Here is a 24,681-nt window from a genome sequence, read left to right on the forward strand (position 1 = left end):
AAAATCAGTTTTTGCGGAAAATGGAAAATGATCAAGTTGGGGGAAATTTGAGGTAAGTGGGGAAAAAATGGATGTTTCAAGACATAAATTAGAACTCTGTGTGTGTGTGTTCAACAACAGACTATGTATGAGCAGTACCCTTGTGGAGCCGAGTTCTTGCCATCTCCTTTGGCCACTACAGCCGAATACGCTTTAAGCGCCAGCCCTGTGTACACCAGGAAAAACATGCTAACATCTGTGGCCGTGTCCGTGGTGAACAACAACACTGTGGCTTTCGTGGGCACTAACACGGGAGAAGTGCTTAAGGTGATGTTTTTTCCTCTTATCTTGTTTAACAAATCAGAAAATTAGTATGCAGCTTGCATGCTAATATGAATTCTGATCGATCTGTTTAACCCCGTGTTGCCTACTGTATTTGCTCTCTAATCCCTGACTCTGCAGATTCATCTGACCGGTCATGCTGACGTGTATGGCAAATTTCCAGGAGACAGTACTGATGGTCCGGTTAACAAATCCATGTTCTTCGACTCCAGCATGGATCATCTGTACATTACCACTCTGAAGAAGGTTGTTAAATAATACCTGCTTATGATTAGATGCAATGAAATTGACTCTCAGTGTACATTCTAAACTATTTTATTAAACCTGCTAATTTTGTGGCACACCCTTGCTCTTTTAACACATTGTACTTCTGTTTTCCATCCAGATAACTAAGGTTCCAGTGCAGGCATGTGAACAGAAAAAAGACTGCCACTCATGTGTGAGTCAGAGGGATCCATACTGTGGGTGGTGTGTACTGGAGGGCCGGTAAGTGACCTCAAGCACAGTACCAGTTGATGTCATATATCATTGATGTCAATTTGTCTGAGAATTTTTAAATGTCTCACTAACCTTGGATAGCTTAGAATTGAGCTTGGATAGCTCCAATCAAAACTGTTCAATAACTGTTGCATATGAATATAGTTAGTGATGATATAAAATGAAACCCATCACATTCACTTGGAAACTTTTCACCTCAGGACCTGTATGATGATGTTAACGATAGACAAAACAAATTTGACTGTTATGGAAATGTTGTCAGGTTTGGCTGCTGTTAAATAAATCACTCAGGATATGGGAATGCACATGGAGACTCTGATATCTACCTGTATCAAGATTACTATCAGTTAGATAGCTAGTTAGTGTTTTGTAATGGCAGAAGTACATAGGTATGGTAAAAAAAACAAATAAAAAATTACATATTTGTGTATGTGTTTTTAAAATGATAACACATATCATATCTTAGTCTACTATCACTGTCTACTAGTATTTTAAAGGATTTTTTTTTATCACAGTATGAAATGGTGTACAACTCAGCCCAGTTCAGAAATTTTGATACAGATTCTGGCAACTCACCATTACGTTGTTGATTTTTTTTGTCTTTTGCAGATGCACCAGAAAAAAGGAATGCAGGCGAGGAGAAGAGAAGGACGCGTGGCTGTGGAGCCCCAACCAGAAGTGTGTAGCCATTCAGGCTTTCGATCCTCCCAGCCTCAGCTGCAAGAAGACCAAACAGGTCAGATACGATTAATCTAATTTCAGATAATTTGTGTTCCTTGAGACACTTCTGGGTAGCTCTAGTAGATAAGACCTTTCTGGTATAGTGCTAATGTTGATTCCATTGTTACTTCTGTTTAGCTCATGACAGGGCTTTGTTAGACTCTCATCCTAAATCCCTAAAAGGAAACAGTCAATTGTTATTATTTAACTAATCGAATCAGGCGTCTCTTGAGGCATCTAGATTTTTGTCTTAATGTCTTCCACTAGAACTGAGCGTGGCTTATAAGACAATACACATGTATTCATGTATGCTTTCACACCTCTAAGTGATATGCCAGCCACAAACTGAAGATATTTTATCCACCACTGCTCTACTTAAAGTAACATTAACAAAAAGCAGGGTGCAGTTTGAAGAAGGTGCCATGATTTTGGATGATTGTGCCCTTCTGTTTCTGTTGGTGTTAGAATATGCTTGCTAGTCTGAAAAACAAATCCTTCACTTTAATTTCAAGTCTTTGTATTTTATTGGGTCTAGTTTGAGTAGTGCTGCCTTTGCCCTTGAATTAACTTCATGTGTGAGCTCTAATAAATGAGGTTCACTTATTCACACTTCTGCTGAATATCAATTTTTTTCTCCTTGTCTTTTTACTTTTTTTAATTGCCATTTGTTTATTTTTATTTGGCATTTCATTAAACATGAATAGTACTCTTTTGTCCTGAAGAGCCTGTGGTGCCACTATATTCGCCCTTGTGACAGTAAACAAGTTGTGTGCTATGAGTCATTGCATCTTTGTCTTGCTTTAACTGTCCCATGCAGGTGAAGATTAATGTCTCCCCACTCCCCAGCATTGTAAATGATGAGCTGAAGTGTGTATTTGGTAATTTTGAAAGCAAGGCTGAGATGAACAACCGTCAAGTTATCTGCGCTTTACCAAATCCAGTGGACATTCCACCTACACCTGAGACGCAAGGTAAGACTTATCTCAGGCAAAGACCCACTGACCTCTCAGCATATCCTCTAGCTCTTTGCTACCGCAGGGAGGTTTAATATGCTCAGGTCTTGCATTAATGAACAAGCTGATTTTGTAGGTAGTTCCACAGGCATCCTGTCAGTTCACACTGTTAGCTAGCTTAATTCAAGTATATCTCCATGCACCCTGTGTTTTGGAATTATTTTCCTGGAGAGGGGTTGATGCTGTCCTAATGCTGTCTTCCTAATTGGACAACGTTCATCTCAGGAGCATGCAAGTGATACGCTGTCTAATAGCTGCTTCCTGGAAGGAGCGCATAGTATCAGAAGCAACAGTAATAGTACTGGGTAGTATGTCAGAATATATATATTATAGCATTAGTTAAGCTACAGCATAAATGCAGGACAGCAAATCACATGTAACACAGTGCTGTCAATAATGCAATGAAATAGCGATTAAAAATTCATAATGTTTGTGGGCATGCTGTGTCTTATCTGTCTGATTTTCTCTGCCTGTATAGATTTTGTAGCAGTGCCTGTGAAGATCAAAGTGAACGGCAATATTGAGGTAACACAGGGTGAATACAAGTTCTACAACTGTGCTGCGGTTGTGAAGAATGCAGTAAATACACCGTAAGTGATCACCGGGCATGTTCCTGCCCCAGCGTAAATCTACTAACAAGTAAACATGTACGTAATGTGCAGAAACGCAAATCTAACTTTAACTCCCTCATTGTCCTGCAGGTGCATAGCATGTGTGATGAGTCAGTGGGGCTGCCAGTGGAACACACAGGATCATACATGCAGTGACAAGGATGACTCTGGGGAGAGCAACATCATTAAACAAAATGAGGTACCATTTATGCTTACATTTGACAAACAATGTTATCCCGAGCAACTTAGAATTGAGAAAGGATAGCCCAAGAATGGCAGCATGGCAATGCTGGGTTTTGAACTTTCCAATCATTTGCCCAAAGCCTTATCCACTATGCCATATGCATATCGCCCATAGGTATCGCACAGCAGTATATATGACTGCCGTTACCATTTGACTCAATCGGGCTCTCTGGTTCTTACAGCGTGACAAGTGTCCTCAGTTTGAGAACCTGGCGCCATCACTCATTCCTGTGGGCTTCAAAACTCCCATCACCTTCGAGGGAAAAAATTTGGAGAGCTACATGGTAATGACACTTATCATGTGTAATTTGTATTGTAAAAAAAAAAAAAAAAATGAGGTGGTATACCTCATTTTTCATTTTCTGCTTCTTCCAGGGGAAAAGGTTCCAGATCGGCACTGAACTCATGAAGCAGGTGGGCGAAGTGACTACTGAGGATTCACGGTTCAAATTTGGTGGCTATGAGGTCAGTATGTCAAAATATACTTTAGATATCCCCTAATAGTCTTGTAAAATCTTACATATGAAATCTATTTAACTGCAGCCTGTTTATCTGTTGTTCACACAAACATTCACATTCAAGACCATTCATTCAGTTTGATTCATTCATGCAAACACTGCAGTATGTTGAGTCTTTTGTTGTCCTTAACCCGAAATTGAATTTTACCTTTGCATCAGAGTTACAGAGCTACAAAAATGGCCCAGGGCAGTTCACACAGCATTTCTATAAACTTGCCACCTCTTTTAGGCCTGTATACATGCTTGAGACATTAACGTTGCAGTATTACGTATATACGTATACTATGGATGCAGAAGATAATAGAAACATTACTGTGTCATGAAATTGCCAAAGATGATGACACTACACATAATGAAACAAACCAAATGTTTAAAAAAGGGCGTGTAGGGCTGAAATCATACTCATAAAATTTTTCATTGGTCAGAAATACAGTGATGGAAAAAAGTAAACAAAACCTTTGCTATTTGCGCAGAGCACAGAGAGCACACAGCAGGCACTAAATAAATGATTAAATTATAAAAACAACTAGTTTAAACATGTGTATCTAACATTGTTTTTTTTCTTTGCTCATTGGTCCAGATATCCAGAATTGTATTTCTGCAGTGCTACAGTTCTGTATTTTGGCACAGTTTGTGCCTCCAGGGTCAGTTTAGCAGCTCACATCTCAAAAAAAAAAACATGCTGCACCCAACCCATAATATACAACATGTTTGGTTTACTTCCTGCATTTGGGTCGATTTTAGAGTCAAATCACTTTCACAGTTGGACGCTCTCAGACACTCTCAGACTGGTTATTTTAGCCTGCTCTGGGGTTTGATTTAAACAAACTACACACTGCATATGTGAAAGTACCCTTAAAAAAACATGTCTTATTGATGAATGAGACCAACGACAAATCTTCTTTTATATTTACAGAAATGACTGCTTGATTAAATGCACCTATACTCTTTCTCCCCCTACACAATGCCCCAAGTCCTCTGCATTCTTTTTCATAGAGTTTTAACCTGTGACAGTGCAAAGTTCTAAAAGCGTTAAACGACCTGCGATTGTTTGAGAATCAGCTATATGAAAAATAAACAAAATCTATTAAAGAAATTCCATATTTATTTTAACTGTTATTTTAAACGGCAAAATGAAAGTATGTACATACAAGTTTATTGAAAAGAATAGCCTATTTCAAATATTTTTTTTTTTAAACGTGTTTAACTATTTGAGTTTATATGAAAGTATTAATTGACTTGATGGATTTTCTTTGTCTAGTTTGCTTATGACAAAAAGCCAGAGGTGAACGTGTCGTTCTATGTGAAGGATAAGGAGACAGAAAAGAGGATTGACAGCACACTCCAGGGTAAGTGTAGTCTGATGGAGATCTCCAATATCCAATCAATCTGTTCGCCTGCCACTTGGATTGACTGGAAATTTAGAAAACTGCGTTCTTGCGTTCTTACCAAGGCAGTGGTCATGCGTTTTGAGGGTTTATCTTTAGACTCAACCATAAGGGAGTTAATGTATTTTTTTTCTTCAAATTATAAAATAAAAATTAGCTAGAGTTTACCTCTGCCCTGGATGACCTGTGGCTCAGATGACCGAAGAGGTATTGTCTTACCTTTGTAGTTTTGTAAGTATGGCAAAGCATATAGTTTGAAGTAGAAGGAGCTTCTTTCATATCAGGACCTTTTGCAGATACAGACTATAAAATAAAACTCTTGTGAGTGTCATGTATGAACTGGAAATATTAAAATAATTAATTAAATTTACCGCCTTTGGCAGATGCCCTTATCCAGGGCAACTTACATTTATCTCATTTATGCAACTGAGCAGTTGAAGTGTAAGGGCCTTGCTCAAGGGCCCAGCAGTGGCAGCTTGGCAGTGCTGGGATTTAAACTCATAACCTTCCAATCAATAATCCAACGATCCTAGCATGAAATTATTACAGTTGTACTGAAAATATATGGAACCCCTGGCTTTTACCCTCCTCCCCAATCACATATTTACACAAAATGCTAAGAGTACTACTTAAATGAGCGCTCCATTCACTTATATTCTCTCTTTCTGTCTCAGTGGTGCTGTATAATTGTTCAGTGGGCCGTGAGGACTGCAGTCTGTGTAAAAACGCAGATACAAAGTATGAGTGTATATGGTGTGACACCACACACTCCTGCATTTATTCTAAGCTTTGTTCAAAAGAGCTTGAGCAGTGCCCTGCTCCCACCATCACAGATGTAAGACACACACACACACTCTCTCTCTCATTCACTTATTTTTGTTTTCCTTATAGTAAATCTATAGTAAATTATTTATAATCTCCACATAAAAGTCTTCACATTTCATTCCATTTCCAAATGTTGTACAAAAGTTTTTGAACACCTGGAACACCTTTGAACAGTTTTTTTTTTTTTTTTTTTTTTTAAATTAGAGTTTACTTTTTACGGATGCATGTTCTGAACTTTTTCTTACCAATGCTTTCACTCCAGATCATGCCGCGGTTCGGGCCCAGGAAGGGGCAGATCTCGGTTACTATAAAGGGATCCAATCTAGGGATTAAAAAAGAAGACATCAAGAGAATCACCGTGGCAGAAGTGCCATGTGAGCACCAGGAAGACAGATACACAGTCTCCACTAGGTACTGCTTTACTGATTGGCCAGAAAATATGTGGATATATGCAGTCAGCATGACTGTAGGATGTAATCTATTATGTGGCCATGCTGCCATTTCTAGGAAGCACTTTTTTCCTTTTTCTGTACGTGTGTCTACATCTGTCCCTCTGTTTCTCTCAGTATTGTGTGTAAGATCGGACCATTGACTCACCCTCCGTCGGATGTGCCCGATCCCAGGAACCCGACTGGACCAGTAAAGGTGGAGGTAGAGGGGAAGGAAATCAGCATATCCACAGTTGAATTCACATACAGGGTACTGATCAGCTCTCTCTCTCATGCTCACTCACTCACTCACTCACTCTCACACACACTTTGTTGATGATCATGATCATTTCATTGTAGTTCAACCACACTGTCTACCTTTCCTTTATGGTTTTTAAAAAATTGCGAGGTATACACAGTTTTGTTCAGGTCTTTGAAGAAGAAAAAAGGATGAGTGAGCAGGAAAGCCGTTTCACTTTCTGGGTGGGGTAAAGCGAATTGCTGACCTAGGCACATTCCTAACTCTGTATGGTGTTACCTGACTTCACCTAGTTCCAATACCTTCCCACCCAAGCAAAACTGCCCAGAGCAAACAGGTCTAACCGAAATTAGAAATTTCTTAATTTAAAAAAAAATAATAGTTAGATTGCAATCAATAATGAATTCTCTGTAGTTACAAGTAAGAAGCTAATCATGGCTTTTAGACAGAAAAGGCTTTCTTGGTGTAGAGCCCACTGTGTTAGCACAGATCCGTTTGCTGTGGCTGCTTACCTGAGTGTTGGCCTGTTTCATTAGTAGATGACTAAAATTTGTAAAGGTACAGTTACACAAAGTTCCTTGCTTAGAAAAATCTGGAAAGGCAACTGAGTGATGACAACAGTTACCTTTTAATGCTTGTGCGTTTGTTATTAGTTCATAGCTATAAATAAGAGTCATCAAATCATAGTGGTTATATTGTTTTGCAAAATAACCAATAATTTGACTAGTGCCATGTACTCACATGGACTAGCGCCATGCACTTCACAAATCAATTAGCTAAAATAAAATAAAAACCTATCTGAAAACTCTTCCCTTAATAAGCTGTTGCCTGTAGCCCTGTAGCTAGTCTGTGGTCCAATGAGCTGCCTTCAGCTAAACAGTTTACATAAATGGATTGGATAAGGTCTAACAGAGGACCTGCCACAGAAGCTGCACTGGTTCATGTCGAGAAAACTAGAGTGGCTGAACTATGGATAGTTTTTTAATATGTTTATTTGCTCTGCTATCATATTTTTTTTCAAGTGCATGGCTCTGGTGAAGTACTTTGCTGGGTCTGCCAGTTGACAGCCCCTGATTTAGACAGTTTGCCCATCTTGTCTCCTTCAGGACCCTGTGCCTAAGACGGTAAACCCCATAAAAGGTCCACAAGACGGTGGGACAGTTATCACCATCAACGGTGAAGACCTGTACACGGCAACTAAAGAGGACATAAGCGTCACTGTGGGAGCTGTGCCCTGTGAAGTGTGAGTAACAGACTGACTCATGAGCTTATCAGCAAGAGACACTTGTGGTTTTGCTTTTTACTATGTGTATGTCAATAACAGTTCTGGAATGTATGTCTCTGTAGTGCGGTGCACCTGTCTTATGCTGCATCACTGTAAATATATTTATTTTTCTCTCTTTCTCTGTGGCCATACTGCAGCCTCGACTTCGGATCCAACATCACATGTAAGACAGGTCCATATAAAAACCTTCAGGTTCCGTCGGAGCCACTCAAAGTCGAAGTGAAATACGGCGAGAGCACCTCTGTCTTCGTGAGTGACAGCACTTTCACCTACGCCGTCAATCCCAAGATCACCAGCTACTCCCCTCAAGCAAGCTTCATATGGTTAGTATGACTCTATAAAATGCAGAACATTTTTAAAGCAGGTTTGTTTTATAATGAGTTTTTAGTACAATTTGTTGGTCCTTGCAGATTATCTTTCATGACCAGAAACAGTTAAGGGGCTGGAAATCAGCCATAGTGTGCCAGGATAGTGTGATATTGCGATACGTTGTTGTCAATACTCTGAGTCATTGATTCGCACAGAAACAAGTAGTGAATTGGGTATCTATTTTTTTAAAATGTTTGATTTCCACCCATTTTCCATACCTTAGATAAAAGTACTATTTGTTTTCTTTTAAATACTTGTACTGTGATACTGTGATAAAATGAATAATCTGTAAAGCAGTCATTCCAAAGATGAATAAGGGCGTTAACTGGAGTTCTTTTACTTAAAAGATTCTGATGGAAAGATTAATTATTCTCTTGTAAAAATGTGAGATGGACACTTATGACATTACATAGCACAACTGCGTAGAATGCGGCTACGAAACTAAATACAGTAATGTCACTTTGTGTGTTCTCTTAGATGGGGTTAAAGTGACTGTACTTAAAATTCCTTCTCATGCAACACAGGTTACATTCCACACCTATATTGCTCTCTCAGAACTAAATGTTTTTCTTGCTGAATGAAATATTATGCATTTAAAATAACACAAAAGAAACAGTACAGGGCTTCTGTATGCAGAACTACAGGAACTGCAAATACAGAAGCAGTGTAGGACAAGATTGATGAAAAGAGCAGTTCAGTAGAAAGACAAGTGCAGCACAGTGCATAAACACACACACACAGTATAGAATGAATAGCTGGTTTGGCTGCATTATTGTGCATGTGTTGATTTCAGTGGAGGCCGGAGGATCGCAGTGGTGGGAACAGGATTTGATCTGGTTCAGAGAGCTGTTATGAGAGTGCTGCCCTCTGCTGATGAGTTCAACTTGCATCCCAACAGTGCTGAGGTGATTTACATTTCCAAAAAATTCTATATATAACTTTTTTTCCCATTGGTGTAGATAATATTGACTTCTATTTTTATTGTTATTTTTAGATATTTTGATTTTGTTGTAATTAAATTAAATTAAAACTAAAAACATTAAAGCACATTAACAAATCATTGAAATTCTTTGCATATATTTCTAAAACCTAGTCAAAAGCTAAGTATTCTCTCCCTTTTGCTTCCTCATATCTCAGTTTGCACAGGAGTATATTAGTAAGAACGAAACCGTCCTAGAGTTCCTCTCTCCAACCGTGAATGGTAGTCTTGAGGATCAGTCTTTTAGGACCGTCCTTGAGCTTGACAACATTCAGGTGAACCTGTCTGAGTTTGAGTACCACGCCGATCCTGTGTTTACCCCGATGACGGACAAACCCATCAGTGCAGGAAGCATCATTATTGTCTATGTAAGCATCTCTCCACGACACAATTCTATACAAGCTGAGAGAGAATCCATGATGGGAATAACAACCTAAAACTATTTATTGGTATTGAATCCCAACAGGCTATAAGGCTCCTCTTAATACATGTTATGTGACAGTGACATACATTCAGTAGTGGACATGCTAATAGAAGTTATTTCAGCCTGTCAGCCTACATGTAATTCCACACAGAATTGACTTTTTGCCTGTCTGTCTATTCACAGCGTCATGGTTTATGAGAAGATTTATTACAACATGCTATGAATATTGGAATGTTGGGCAGGAATATTAGAACAATAATTGTGAGGGAGCCAGTAATTTTGGTATCGGCATTTGTTATGCTGTATAAAAGCAACCTATATGTTTAATTTATAGTTATGAAAACTGAACTTAAATATATTCACATACATTCAAGAAAATTGCATCTTAGCCAGTGGAAATATCTGGAAAATAATTAAATTGATCTAGTATTTTCTATTATAAGATTGCAATAAATAAACTCTAAGATAAGTAAGCCTATTTCTAATACAACTTTTTGTGCTAATTTCAAACTTGAATAGGAAATACTAGATACATTTGACTATATTCAATAAATTTTCACTTGCTAAGATGAAATCTTTTGAAGTCTTTCTCTTTTGCACGTTTCTCAATCACACATAAAGTAATAGTGCATTCAAATCTGTACAGAGTGTGTAAGTGCTCCTTCAATTTTGGTTAAAAACATATTTGCCATTTTTGGTTTTCCTAGTCCTTATACTTTCCGAGAAAAATTCATTAACTTGTATGGTAGTGAGTTTGTGCTTTGTGTGTGTGTGAAATGCAGGGTAAAGGTTTCTCCAAGGCCATGACTGCTCCAGAGGCGCAGGCGTTTGTTGGAGACAAGCGGTGTGTAGTGACCGCCCTGAACGATGATAAGCTGTTCCTGGAGGCCCCGTCCACACCTCCTAAAGCTCGCTCCAGACGCCAGCGCAGAGACACCAGTTCAGAGACCATGGAACTGGTGGTGAGCTCTGGATTTCATTCAAGTGTTTATGGTTTTCCGCATTTTTTTTCGTCCTCTGTCTCAGCTCCTTGTCTCGCACTTTTTTCCCCTCTCAGATAAAGTTTGGTCACGGAGAGTGGAAAGTGGGCACTGTGCGCTACGAGAAGAAGAGTGAGGTTCCACTATACATCATCATCCCAGTGGTTATCCTGCCCATGCTGCTGTTCATTGCTGTGTCTGTGTACTGCTATAGGTAAATAAGACTACACATCTCTTTGCTCTGCTATTGAGGTCATGAACTTTTGAAAAAGTAAGATTTCTGTTCTCTTACAATGCATGTGTGTGTTTCTTTTTGTAGGCGAAAGAGCCAGCAGGCAGAGAGAGAGTATGAAAAGGTGAAGCATCAGCTGGAGAGTCTGGAGGAGAGTGTGAGGGATCGCTGTAAAAAAGAGTTCACAGGTGTGCAATCAGAGTTTTGGTGGTTATTCCCAGCATGCACCTGGAGCCAGGAACCTATGGATCTTGAGCCAAATGTTGCTCTTTTCATTCTTTTCCCAGACGGATAAGCAGTAATAGATTACTACTGAAATTAAAAAAAAAATAATAATTCTAGAGGATTAAGTGAACGATTATATTTTAAAAGATAGAGCTAACAAAGTCTAAAGGAAATAATTATAGTAATAAAACTACAAGGGCAGAGAGCTAGTGTTATACACAGAAAGCTCTGGTTTTTGTCAGTTAATGGCAATTTAAATTTATAGCATGTCATAATAACGATAACAACGTTGATGTAATAGAGATGGCAAAACTGACAGACAGTCTGAAAACTGAAAGTTTACTCAACAGTAGTGAGTTAAATTCAACCAGCCAGGATAGAAATAGTGAAAACTTGTTCCATTATGTCAGTGTTGGGAACTAAATATAAACACATAAATGGTGCTGTTCCCACCTTGCTGCACTAATGGAAAAAAAGAGCTCCAGTGCACATTTAATCCCTGTACACACACACACACACACACACACACACACACACACACACACACACACACTCTCTTAGGGGTGTGTTTGGGCATTGAAGGCTCTTCCTCAATATTGTATTGTTTATCCAGTGACACAGTTGGTGAAAGTTATCCCCTTGGTCAGTGTTATTATTGCACAATAATATTTATTTTAAAAAAGTAATATACATAAAGATACCAGCCACAATTATTTTGCAGACAGTAAGTGTGACTGTGGGTTATGCATATTACCTGGTGTTTGAAAATAAATTGTCCTTCCAATCACATCTACTCAGCACATTATAGTCTTTTCACTTTTTAATAAAGGATTATTTTGATTGTATCATTAAATAGCTTGGCAAAATGATATTATTATAAAATAAGAATCTTTCGAGGGTTCTTTAAGAGGTTCTTTGCATAGCTAAGCATTCTTACCTCCGTAAAAGGGCTCTACTCTTTATTCACAATAAAGCATCGTTTATAGCATTGTTTCTGCTAAATTATATAGCTGGTTCATATCACATTCATTTTCTTTATAAGAACTCTACTACAAAAAAGGTAAAGGTAGTAAAAATTTGTATGCTCTCTCTCTCTCTCTCTCTCTCTCTCTCTCTCTCTCTCTCTCTCTCTCTCTCTTTCCCTGTCTCAGATCTGATGATTGAGATGGAAGACCACACCAGTGATCTGAATGAGGCCCGGATTCCCTTCTTGGACTACAAGAATTACACAAACCGGGTCTTTTTCCTTCCCTCTAAAGATGGTGCCAATGATGTCATGATCACTGGCAAACTGGACATCCCAGAAAACCGCAGGGCCATTGTGGACCAGGCACTAAATCAGTTCTCCAATCTGCTCAACAGCAAGACCTTCCTCATCAATGTATGTCTTTGGCTAATTTAATTAAATACGCTTGTATCCAATACGTTCTTTTAGCTTGTAGATCGAAACCATGGCCACTACAGAAACCACGAGTCACTTAAAGCCTTTTAGCTTCCGGAGCATAAATGACTTAAATACATACAACTACTACACATAGAGGCATTTCAAAACCTCTTCAAAGGTTAAATTAAAAATTACCGAAAAAGAGCATACTACCCGAGTCTTGCCAGAGAGAATGTTTAATGGTTGATTACATTTATAAGGGCTTACCTGATTTTGATTCTGAAACAGACTTTTCCATGCCACAGGCCACATGCTAAAAGTGTCCTTCAATATGTAACAACATGGACCAACACAGCAGGAACTCAACTAGCAATAATGCTTTGGCATGCAGGCTGTATTAACTCAGGCGCTTTCAGACCTATTAATTCAATTTTGAATCAGAACATAAATTGATACTTTTGATTTGTTAGTTCTTTGATTTGGTTTGGTTTAGTTTCACACTGCACGTAATTCAGTGGCCCGAAAGGCAAAAAAATGTTGGCTGAAAAAAGCCTCGTAAAAATCCTTTCATTTACTGGTCAGAAATATGGCGATGCTAAAGGGAAACAAACTTCCAAGTTTCCAAGTGCACATACAAATCACAAAAATTACCCAAGCATGCTGAACACAGAACTTGTTAAATTATTAGATAAATATATAAATAATGAGTTTAAAACAATTTGTGTATTCTACCCACTACTTATTTTCTCTTTGTTCATCCAAATATCCAGAAAACATGGCATTTCTGCAGCATTACAGCTCTGTCCTGTGGCACCTCTAGCAGCTCAGGTCTAAAATAAATGCTGCCTGTGATTCAAAATATATGGTATTTTTGTTCACTTCCTGTACTTGGGTCAATTCACGGGTGATTGCTTTCCCACTGCAATGAAGTGAAAACTGCAATGAAAACTGAAGTTTTCTTAGAGCCAGATTAAGGCCACACCAGAGTGTGATTGCTGTGTTCTCACGTTGCTAAATGAACCACACCAAAGAGGAAAACGCACCAGGGTCCGATTCAAATGAACTAAACGCTCTGTATGTGAAAGTAGTCTCAAACATTATGTCAGCCTAAACAAAATTCTTCAACTCTCATATAAAACATGGTTGTTGGCCATATTTCTAACATTTCTTTTAATATTTCAATGGAATATACACTTTGTTTTTCCCTTTTTTTTAAAAAAAATTCTACTTCTACAGTTCATCCGCACTTTGGAGAGCCGGCAAGAGTTTAATGCCAGAAATAAAGTGTACTTCGCCTCGTTGCTGACAGTGGCCCTGCATGGGAAACTGGAGTACTACACCGACATCATGAGGACACTCCTGCTGGAGCTGATGGAGGAGCATGTGCACAGCAAAAACCCCAAACTGATGCTCCGCAGGTGAGACACTACCTCTTACAGCAAGGACTGAGTAAGGACCTGGACCATTTTATATAAATCATCCATGTTTCTGTGTCCTGTCCATAGATCAGAGACAGTAGTTGAGAGGATGCTATGTAATTGGATGTCCATTTGCCTCTACCAGTTTCTTAAGGTAAGCTGCATTTGAGTGACTTGCTCAGTCTGTCAGGACTTGGTAATTCCAGCCGTCCAAAATAGCTCACTTACATGTACTTATGTGTACTTGTTTATTTGTGTTGTTAGGACTCAGCTGGTGAACCACTCTACAAGCTTTTTAAAGCTATAAAGCACCAGGTAGAAAAAGGCCCGGTGGATGCTAAGCTGAAGAGGGCCAAGTACACTCTGAATGACACGGGGCTGCTGGGCGATGACGTGGAGTACTGTGTCCTGGTGAGTTGACCCATGTCAGTCCACTGTCACTATCTATCACACAGGACTGGCATGATTTTCTGTTTATATATATATAAATATATATAAGTGTGTGTGTGTGTGTATGTGTGTGTGTATGTTAATATATTTATCAGAAGTAACAGTCAAATAGATTTGAAGTTGTCAAATGTGATGATGCATTTGCTACTAGGGAAAGCTACATTTATCTGCCTTTCTTGTGCGCTCTCTCTCTCTCTCTCTCTCCCTCTTCCTTCCTCCCTCTCGCTCTGTGTCTGTTTCTCTTGACCAACCCTCCCTTTTTACTCCAAATTTTAGTAAAAACCTTGAACTGTGTGTGCTAAAAGTATATACGAGGATGAGTCAGTTGAAAACCTTAACAGCTTGCTCACGGGGACTTGTATGGCGGACGCTTGACGTTAATCTAATGATAAACATTATTATTAGATTAAAATATGTTAACAAATAAAACATAGTATAATTGTTGCTATATTGAAGCTTTCGGCAAGGTTATGTTTATTTAACATTTATGGAAGGAGTCTCCAATGCCAGTGCTTTGTAACGGAGGTGAAGCTTTCCTTTCATTTCCTTTCATTTTTTTCACCCCGAGAAATTCTTCAGGGTTGGTAAAATGACGTTTTTGTATTATTAACTTCCAGAGAGAGAAAAAGGAGAGGCTAGTGAGGGAAGGCCTGTCTTAACTGTTGAGTGATAATGGGACTTAACTTGTCTCGCTGACATTCCACAACATTGGCAAATTGTTATTGTATAAGAGGAATAAAACACTTTGGGGTTTGCAGTAGCTCTGCTTCACATCAGGCTACATTATATAACTTTCCAATGTTAGGTCTTCTGAATATTTGTAATAATTAAATTGTTGGAGTATGTATGTATGTATGTATGTATGTATGTATGTATGTATGTATGAGTAGGTGCTTGACTTCTGTTCAATCTGCTCAGACTCTGCAGGTGCTGGTCCATGGTGAGGGTCCTGATGTAACCCTGCTGAAAGTGTTGAACTGTGACACTATCTCCCAGGTGAAAGAGAAAATCATTGAACAGGTTTACAGGAACATTCCGTATTCCCAGAGACCGACTGTAGAGAGTGTTGCCCTGGGTATGTTTGCACACAGCTAACACTCACACAATTAAACACCCCTCAGCATAAAAAGTGCATTGTATTTTATTAACTGCATAGTCTAGGAGGTGGAAGTGTGATGTGATATATGTATCTCATATGTATTTTCCCTCTTTTCTGCAGAATGGCGTCCCGGCTCAACAGGACAGATTCTGTCTGATCTAGATTTAACCTCTCAGAAGGAGGGCAGGTGGAAACGTCTCAACACTTTGGCACATTACAATGTGGGTGCTAAACTAAAACTGTTCTATACATGAACTAATATGAAAGATATGTTCTTAGTCACTAAACTACTAGTTCAGCTAGAACTCTTACAGTGTTTAGTTTTTCTTCCAGATGATGTTCCCAGGCCAGTGTTTCCCCATATTGTTCTGAGTGTACACATTTTATAATGAACATATTCTAATAACCAAATTCTTCAGCAGTTGAATGCTGAAAGCAGAGAAATTACTTAACTGTGAACTGCCTTACACATTAATTTGCACCTATTTATTATTGCAAATATTTATTGCAGCTAACAATAGCAATAAAGCCAAAGTCACGTCTGAAATATGGGATATTATCATTCTATTGCTTTCAGTATTACTGTCATTTACCACCAGTGTTGATGATGTACGTTTGCATGTTTTTTTTTTCTTAGGTGCGAGACAATGCCACTCTAGTTCTGTCAAGAGTTCTTCACACTCAACAGTCTTTCGAGCAGAACCAGGAGAGCCATGAAGAAAGTGGGTTTGCCTTTTTTCCTTTCTGTAAATTTGGGGAATAACAATGCACATATAGCAATGTTATGTTTTTGACATGCAAAAAATAAATAACTATAATGCAGAGTACAGCATCTCATAATTGCTTAGCCATAGATGCATTATTGGTCATGGGCATATAAATGGAATATGTAAGCTTTTGTAAACATGATTAGTACTGAAGTGTAATATAAGCTCCCTGGACTAAAATTAGCTGCATGCAGCAATAGAAGGATTTATTGTACAGTGTCACTTGGATTCACACCTGGGCGTATGTACCTTGGCACAAAACCAGGTCATCTGTTGTTGGCGAGACTCTGAGTTTGTGCTTCATGTCTAAGCAGAACATATTACTAATGCTCCCACATTCCATGATGACAACTGCATGGTGCAAAGGGACAAATTTTACTTGTTCAACAAGCGTGATGGAACACCATCCTCGGTCACTAAAGCAGAATCAACATTCATTCATCCATCTTCAGTAAACACTTTATCCTGGTCGGGGTTGCATTGGAACCGGCGTCGATCCCAAGAACCATGGGTACGGAGCTGGAGTGCACTCTGGATGAGACACTCATTCACACCTAGGGGCAATTCGTCAAAGCCAGTCAACCTACTGGCATGTTTTTTGCAAAGTGGGAGAAAACCATAGAACCTGGAAGAAGCCCATGCGGACACTGGGAGAACATGTGAAACTTCACTCAGACAGTAACCTGAGCTGAGGCTCGAGAATCATCAGAACTCAATCCCTTTGAAAATGTGGGGCTATTTGAAACCGCATGTGACACACCATAAACTCTGGCTGAATAACTGAATTGACAGGAACTATCCCATAGAGGAATCCTGTGTGGCCTTGTGTCCCATGCAGATGTATGCAGGTGTCTAGGGAGCTTGTTAGTGTGAATTCCCGTGTGTATATGTATTCGTTTGTGTAGGCCACCATACTGTACAAGTTTTGGCATGTGTAAATTCTTCTGCATGTACTGCTTGGATTTTCAGGAAGTGCTCTGCTGGAGGATGATAAAGTGTTCCACCTGGTGCGGCCAACAGATGAGCTAGATGAAGTGTCCAAGTCCAAGAGGGGCAGCATGAAAGACAAGGCCCCCATTAAAACCATCACTGAAATCTACCTGACCAGGCTGCTGTCCATGAAGGTAAAAATACAACAGTGCGATTAGTTGGTCAAGATGAATTAATGCATGCAGATGGTATGGTAAATGTTTAACTGACAAGAAGTTGTTGTATATAATCACTGTCAAATAAAAAAAAAAAAATAGTAATTTTAATGTGAATGGAACCACTGTAGGTAATGAACCAAAGATGTACTAGATGTGAAATTACTGAATGCCAATCTTTCATTTTGTTGGTGCAGAAGCAGTAATTGCAAAAAATTGCAAAGTCTGTGAGGCAGTGAGTCAGACTGCTGAAAGGATGTGAAGAATAAAGTGTGTGTGTGTGTGTGTGTGTGTGTGTGTGTGTGTGTGTGTGTGTGTGTGTTACAGGGCACGTTGCAGCAGTTTGTTGATGATTTCTTCCGCAGCGTGTTGTGTTCGGGGGCCGCGGTCCCTCCAGCTGTCAAGTACTTCTTCGACTTCCTGGATGAGCAAGCACACAAACATGACAACGTAGACGAGGAAACCATCCACATATGGAAGACCAACAGGTCCGTACAACAGCATTCACAGTGTCACGCTGACCGCAAATCAACCTCGTAGCTTTCCCGTCATTCTCTGTCCCTCTTACTAAAAAACAAGTGCTGTTCTAAACATCACCCTCCCTTCTCCCTCTGATCTTCTTAGCAGCCAGCACTCCTTTTTTTTTAAACACTGCTTCTTAAGCAGTTTCTCTGAAACAGTCTTAGGTGTGTGCAGCTTTTTGTGGAAGCTCCCTGGCCTGAACCCAGGCTAGGTTTAATCATACAGGCTTTGTTGAGGCAGGATGAAATTCATGCCGTGCTGTGCCAGTGAGACAGTTAAGACTGGCAGATGAAGCCTGTGTCAAAATTTCACGTGTCCATTTGTCCTATCTCAATGTGGAGGCAGGTGTAGTCGATTAAATAGGGCTGGCTGCTTCAGTGATGACTCAGAAAAAAAAAAGAAGGGATAATCGCATTATGTTTTAATGCAGTTTGTGTGAAACGGACTAGAAAATGGCATTGAAACGTTTTTGAGCAAGTTGAAAAAGTTATATATTATTTATAATATTATAGCACTGAGAGGTTCATAGTAACACATCTAAAAATGAACTGCTACATTTCACCTGGAAAAAGACAATGGAAAGGTTTTAATTCTAATTTTCATTTTGTAAAATGCTTAGATATCTGATTGTAAAACCCTGGTGTGCAGTGAGGGGGAATGAGAAAATGGAAGGTTTCAGAGACAGTGATGCTGTCTTTTTTTAAAATTATTTTTTCTTTTTGTGAACGCTTTGTTTAGCAACCTGAAATACAATTTCAGTTTCAAACAATCCTACAAAACCCTAAAAATCAAAAAGTAAGTTTTCATTTTCTATGGTCTGTTCATAATCAAGCTGATGATCAGCTCTCTGTGTGCGTCGGAGCTTTACACAAATCCAGATGTAGATTTAGAGCCCTAATGAGCAAGCCAGAGGCATGAGGGCTCTCAGGGACAACAGAGTCCTGCCACTGCACGTCACATATTATGTACTGTATGTAATGTATGGGATGGTGTGTGTGTGTGTGTGTGTGTGTGTGTGTGTGTGGGTGTGTGTCTCAGTTTGCCCCTGAGATTCTGGGTTAACATCTTGAAAAACCCCCACTTCATCTTTGACGTGCACGTAACGGAGGTAGTGGATGCCTCGCTGTCCGTCATCGCCCAGACTTTCATGGACGCCTGCACTAAGACCGAGCACAAGCTGACCCCGGTGAGTGTCAGCAGCAGGGAAATGTTTATTAAAGAAGTGGAGCTGAACCAATAGTATTTCTGTGCAAAAGTATTATCTTTGGTAGTTCAGTGTATCCCATGAGGTCTTTCACTTATTTTCTGTCACTTTAATTTTTTTTCCTCTTAGGAGTCTCCAAGCAACAAACTTCTCTATGCAAAAGAGATTCCTACATATAAGAAGATGGTCGAAGAGTGAGTGTATTTCCTGATTTTATTCTTGAATAACTTGGCATTAATTAATAACTGGCATTTCACAAACGTCTGACTGTTTCTCTCTATATATCAATATACATCTGTCTTCATCTGTCTGTCTGCCCACTTGTCTGTCTCTGTCTGTCTGTCTATCCTTCCATACATTTTTATCCTACAGTTATTACAAAGGCATTCGTCAGATGGTGCCAGTGAGTGACCAAGACATGAACACACACCTGGCTGAGATCTCACGGGTGAGTGTGTATACATGCATACGTATGAGAATCTGTACACATAATGCATAGAGCCTGGCACTGCTCTCGCACTTACCCATCTATCTGTTTGCTCAGTCCCACACAGACAAATTGAACACCCAGGTTGCCCTGCACCAGCTGTATCAGTATGCCAGCAAGTACTACGATGGAGTAAGTTTCACTCCAGTTCTATTCAGAACAGCTTTTTCTTTTAAAGCAAGGAATAAACCGGAAAATAATCTAGGCCGGGATCAGTTAATTACCACCCCAAAGTTGATTATTTTCTGCATGTCCTAAAGTGTTTTATTCCTCTTATACCACAGCAGTTTGCCAAGAATTACAATTTCTAATTTATTTAAGAATGACAAGTCATCTCTTCATAGTTACATTTAATGTTGTGGAATATTGCAACAACTTAGTTTCTGTTATCAATATTATTATAGCTATAAAAACTTGTTCCATCTCCAACCTTGCTTTTTTGCCTCTCTCTTGAAGTTATTAAGACGAAAAATTTTAGCTTGTCATGTTACAGAGAAACCAGAAAACACACTCCTCTGTCCTCAAGACTTCTGAAAAGTCTGACTGTTAGAAAGCTCTGACACTGGAGACTTCTTCCAAAAATGTTAAATAAACTTCTCATCACAGAAAGCTGATCAACACCATATCAACAAATACACACATTTTATAAAAACCATTTACAAGGAATGACCGTCATACAAGTCCCTGTGTCTGAGCTGTTAGTATATCAACAGTTAGAACGAGCATGTTAACATAAACCTTGCAGCCGAGAGCTGCTGTTATAGAAAGCTCTGACCAGTCAGATTGGTGGTATAATGTAGAACAGTAAAATAATAATTGTTTCATCTCACCTTTCATTTATGTTGACTCTTCACACGTGTTTTTCTGTGGTTTGTTCCACAGATCATCTCATCACTAGAGGATGACCCCGCAGCTCAGAGTAAGCAGCTGACCCTTAGACTGCAGCAGATTGCAGCCGCACTGGAGAACAAAGTCACTGATCTTTAGTGTCAAGTCTCCAAGCCAGAGCACAGAAGACCCACACCAACAAACCTCACTGGGTCCTAGAGATGAAAGAACCTGTTTGAATGAAAAGATACAGAGGACTTGTGCAGCCTATCACATTACCATCACTAGCTTGTTTCTTTTCTTTTCGGTATGCGGCAGGATCAGTACAGCCTGAATGAGCTGGGTGACGCAGTAAAAAGACTGATTATGGCTGAAATCCTGCCCCTTTATGGTACAGATGCGTCACAGCTCTTCACTGACCACTATGATAATTAGTGTCCATTTTGCAGTTCCAGTAATAATCAGATTATTCTTTCCTGTGCAGATGAAAGTAAAGTAATAGTATTATATGTATATATTTTTACACAGAATGGATTTATTGTCATTTCGGTATCATAGCCACTATGTTTCCAGCTTGAGGCAAGGTCATTGAGGTCACTTCCTATGGAATTTGCATTGCTATAGTCTCATGGTTCAGCATTTCTGTCTTCACGGAGTAAAGGCTTCACAGCTACTGCACCTAGCTTTTATGTTGCCGTGGCATCTGTTTGTGTTGTTGATTTCCAAGACCATGTCCACATTTGCCCTTTGGGGAATGCAGGGTTAGGCTAGTATAGTTGCTAAGAGACGTTAGATGAGGGTTATTTTATACAGCAAGAGGTACTCTTAGTCATGTGTTACAGCAAAACATAAAAACAAGTTACCAACATATAGCACATAGCTAACAAGTGATGGTTTCTTCTGAAATGAGGGATGACACTGAGTCTTCACTTGTCATGTTCCATAACCATTCAAAAGTATTCTTTATATGTATGATTTTTTAAAATTTTTTATTACAGCTGCTCACCATACTTTTAAGTGTCTGAAGTGCCAATTTTCAGTAACTAGATTTTCATATGTTTTATAGCACCTTTGCTTTTTATTCATGTGTTGTAACACATGGGTTCCCTTCACCTGTCTGGACTGTTTTTGGCACATGAATCATTTTCATATTTTGAACCACCAACACAAGACACATGACAAACCTAGCCAGAACTGAAATTTAATGTTTAGTGTCATCCTAAAATTTAAAGACGACCTTTTGAACATTTTGACCTTAGATTGTGTCGGGGACGTTTGAATGTTATCTGTCTTACCATCTTTTTTTTTTTTTTTTTTTTTTTTTTTTTTTTTTAATAAAGGTTTTAAACGGTTTATTCCAACTAGCTCCAATTACGGATGATTAATTTACTGATTACATGAATAATTTAGTTAAATAAGGCCTTGATGACCGTCGTGAAAACTGTGCAATTCTCAGAACTGTAACTGTGGCATTTTAGGATTTTAGAGATAACCAAAGTTTAAAACAGTCTTGTGCTCTTTATGCTTACGTTTTTTTTTTTTTTCTTAAAGTGATATGCACCAGACCCCAGAAAGGCAGGACTCGTGTTGAGTTCTTAAAGACTGAATGAAGGTAGTTGATGATTAAACTCATTATAAATGAGCTTTTTTGTCTTAACATGCGGTACTATATTTTACTTGTAATTATGTGCCCTGACTCAAATATGCCATGCACTACACATATCAAATCATGTCAATAATGTAAATGTGTTTTTAGTACAGGATGACAGGATGTCATACTTTCACCAGACTTAAACGTTTTTCTCTGCCTCCCTCCACTTCCTGTTACATTCCTAATCGTAAACTTTTCTGAGTGTGCTGCCATGTTGTGAAGCTTCTTTTCTGCCTTTCTTGACCAGAATGTGCCTTAATGAAAACTGAGTAATAATAATCATACATGTGGTGATTCGAGCTGAGTTAAAAACAGCAATAGTGACTAGCTCTGATTTTTGTACAATAGCCCATTTATGTTCTGTGTCATTTATGAGAACAGATGTGCCACTATGGTTTACTTAATGCTGGTAAATGCTGTGTTTATGATGGTGAAGAAAAAAATGTATTAAAAGTATGTTTTTGGTCTTAATTTTGTATTTGTCTTTTTTAATGTATTATCCAGAACAGATTCGCATCCCTTTGAGAGTTTGGAGAGAATTTTAGGAGACACGTGGGAAAATATAAGCAAAAGGCCCAAAATAGGCTTAAGTGGACTTTTGTTATCTAAACTCTGCCCTCAACTCTGATTATAATTTTAAATTCCTGTTTGTCCTTTTACATGCGGTTTAAGAAACTAAGTAACCTTAGCTTGTGCATTTTGGAATCACTGCTCCGTTGACATTTGCTTCAATTGTCAGTCTGCATCCAATGCATTTTTAAAAGAATTTACAATGATTGTGGTTCTGCACTAACCTATGAACTCATTTGCACAGTTTTGTCTTGTAGACGTAGTCAAGATGAATGCTGAAGACTCAGACTTTAGCATGGTTTCAATACAGAGAATATGTAAGAATTCACATGGCCAACTTGTGTTTTGTGAGTGTAAACTTCACCTTCAACTAAAAGTGATTATGGGAGAGAACTAGAACTCCAGCTGAAGTTCTGGGAGGCTTCTACTTTGTGCTAGGAAGCCAGGCTCCACCTACTGAAGAGTAGTAGCAGGGAGGAGATGGGGAGGTGGTGGCTGTGGAAACTCACAAGAAGTGAAAGGATAAATTATAGGTGGAAGGTATTAATAAGAAGTTAAGATATGTATAAGAAGTTAGCTACTAGATGTAAGGTTAATTGTAAGAAGATAATTTGCACTCACATGCCACTTTCATAGGAGGTCCTGTACACCTGCTCATTCATACAAACATCCAATCAGCCAATCATGTGGCAGCAACATAATGCGTAAAATCATGCAGATAAAGGTCAAGAGCTCTAGGTAATAAGATATAATTACCCAGATATATAATACGACTTGGTGATGTTCAGATGTCAAGCTGAAAATGTTGTCAGTGAATACAGTAGGACGAGCCTCATCAGTGATTACAGAGGGCTCCTACTTTTAATAGCCTACAAAGATAAACAATTTTATCATTCCCTAGTTCCTGATGTAGTTAATGTCACAGAGTAATACCCCTGAGCAATCAACTTCCCTCTTAGTCGAAATCTGCAAATACAGTCATAGGAAAAAGAAAGTACACCCTCCTTCAAGTCTGTGTTTTTATTTATCAGGACCTAAATAATGATTGTGTAGTCCTCATCGACTTCTATAAACAAAAAATAACCTCAGGTGACAACAAACAAAACCACAAGAGATTTCAATATCAGAATCAGAATCAGAATGAGCTTTTATTGCCAAGTTTGCTCACACACACACAAGGAATTGGACTTGGTATGAAGCTTCCAGAACACACATACCAATAAGATGGCAAGACATATAATAATAAAATTTACAAATAATAATATGAGAAAATATCTAGCACTACACAGTAGACACAGTAGGCTCAATCGGAATAGATATACGTACAGATATAAGACCACTATGTGCAAGGTGAAGGCAATGGCAGAAGCATTACGGATATGTGTACAGGTAGTATAGTAAAGAATAAATTTACATATTGCACAAAAAATTGTATCCACAGAGAGGTAGTTAACTGTTCATGAGGGAAATGGCTTGTGGCCATTTTACCTGCCCGTTTCTTCACTCTGGGTGAGTATAGGTCCTGTAGGGTGGGCAGGGGAGCACCAATATACGTAGTCATTTTTTCACCCAAAAAGTAAACCAACATTCAGAAAGCAGGTGGGAAAAAAATAAGTACACCCTATAATTCAGTAATATGTTGAAGCACCTTTAGCAACAGTAACTTGAAGTAAGTGTTTTCTATTGGAGTTAGTCAGTAGGGCTAGTGAGCAATACAACCTGGATGGAACACCAGTTCATTGCAGGGTATCAAACACACATCAGGGGCAACATAGAGTAGCAAACCCATCTACTGACATGTTCTTGGAAGGTTGGAGGAAAAATACAGTTGAATAAAA

General features: G+C 38.9%; 1 protein-coding gene across 2 annotated transcripts in view; it reads left to right on the forward strand.

The window, feature by feature from the left end:
* Window positions 1-22,744, forward strand: part of plxnb2a.1 (plexin b2a, tandem duplicate 1) — a 97,557-nt gene extending 74,813 nt beyond the window's left edge. For both annotated transcript variants that reach the window (XM_026922855.3, XM_034313135.2), the window contains exons 4-37: window positions 121-306; window positions 442-567; window positions 707-807; window positions 1,429-1,555; window positions 2,357-2,510; window positions 3,031-3,142; window positions 3,254-3,362; window positions 3,589-3,690; window positions 3,782-3,871; window positions 5,186-5,273; window positions 5,987-6,147; window positions 6,400-6,548; window positions 6,704-6,836; window positions 7,931-8,067; window positions 8,247-8,432; window positions 9,272-9,383; window positions 9,616-9,825; window positions 10,664-10,843; window positions 10,939-11,075; window positions 11,181-11,281; window positions 12,470-12,699; window positions 13,939-14,120; window positions 14,208-14,274; window positions 14,385-14,531; window positions 15,489-15,645; window positions 15,790-15,890; window positions 16,307-16,391; window positions 17,406-17,560; window positions 17,909-18,069; window positions 19,142-19,289; window positions 19,437-19,501; window positions 19,680-19,755; window positions 19,852-19,926; window positions 20,677-22,744. In XM_026922855.3, the coding sequence (XP_026778656.2) occupies window positions 121-306; window positions 442-567; window positions 707-807; window positions 1,429-1,555; window positions 2,357-2,510; window positions 3,031-3,142; window positions 3,254-3,362; window positions 3,589-3,690; window positions 3,782-3,871; window positions 5,186-5,273; window positions 5,987-6,147; window positions 6,400-6,548; window positions 6,704-6,836; window positions 7,931-8,067; window positions 8,247-8,432; window positions 9,272-9,383; window positions 9,616-9,825; window positions 10,664-10,843; window positions 10,939-11,075; window positions 11,181-11,281; window positions 12,470-12,699; window positions 13,939-14,120; window positions 14,208-14,274; window positions 14,385-14,531; window positions 15,489-15,645; window positions 15,790-15,890; window positions 16,307-16,391; window positions 17,406-17,560; window positions 17,909-18,069; window positions 19,142-19,289; window positions 19,437-19,501; window positions 19,680-19,755; window positions 19,852-19,926; window positions 20,677-20,781 (4,455 nt within the window). In that variant the 3' untranslated portion in view covers window positions 20,782-22,744. The remainder of the gene's footprint in view (window positions 1-120; window positions 307-441; window positions 568-706; window positions 808-1,428; window positions 1,556-2,356; window positions 2,511-3,030; window positions 3,143-3,253; window positions 3,363-3,588; window positions 3,691-3,781; window positions 3,872-5,185; window positions 5,274-5,986; window positions 6,148-6,399; window positions 6,549-6,703; window positions 6,837-7,930; window positions 8,068-8,246; window positions 8,433-9,271; window positions 9,384-9,615; window positions 9,826-10,663; window positions 10,844-10,938; window positions 11,076-11,180; window positions 11,282-12,469; window positions 12,700-13,938; window positions 14,121-14,207; window positions 14,275-14,384; window positions 14,532-15,488; window positions 15,646-15,789; window positions 15,891-16,306; window positions 16,392-17,405; window positions 17,561-17,908; window positions 18,070-19,141; window positions 19,290-19,436; window positions 19,502-19,679; window positions 19,756-19,851; window positions 19,927-20,676) is intronic.
* The last annotated feature ends 1,937 nt before the right edge of the window (window positions 22,745-24,681 follow it).

This window comes from Pangasianodon hypophthalmus, chromosome 18 (genome assembly GCF_027358585.1).
Source record: "Pangasianodon hypophthalmus isolate fPanHyp1 chromosome 18, fPanHyp1.pri, whole genome shotgun sequence".
Classification (NCBI taxonomy): domain Eukaryota; kingdom Metazoa; phylum Chordata; class Actinopteri; order Siluriformes; family Pangasiidae; genus Pangasianodon; species Pangasianodon hypophthalmus.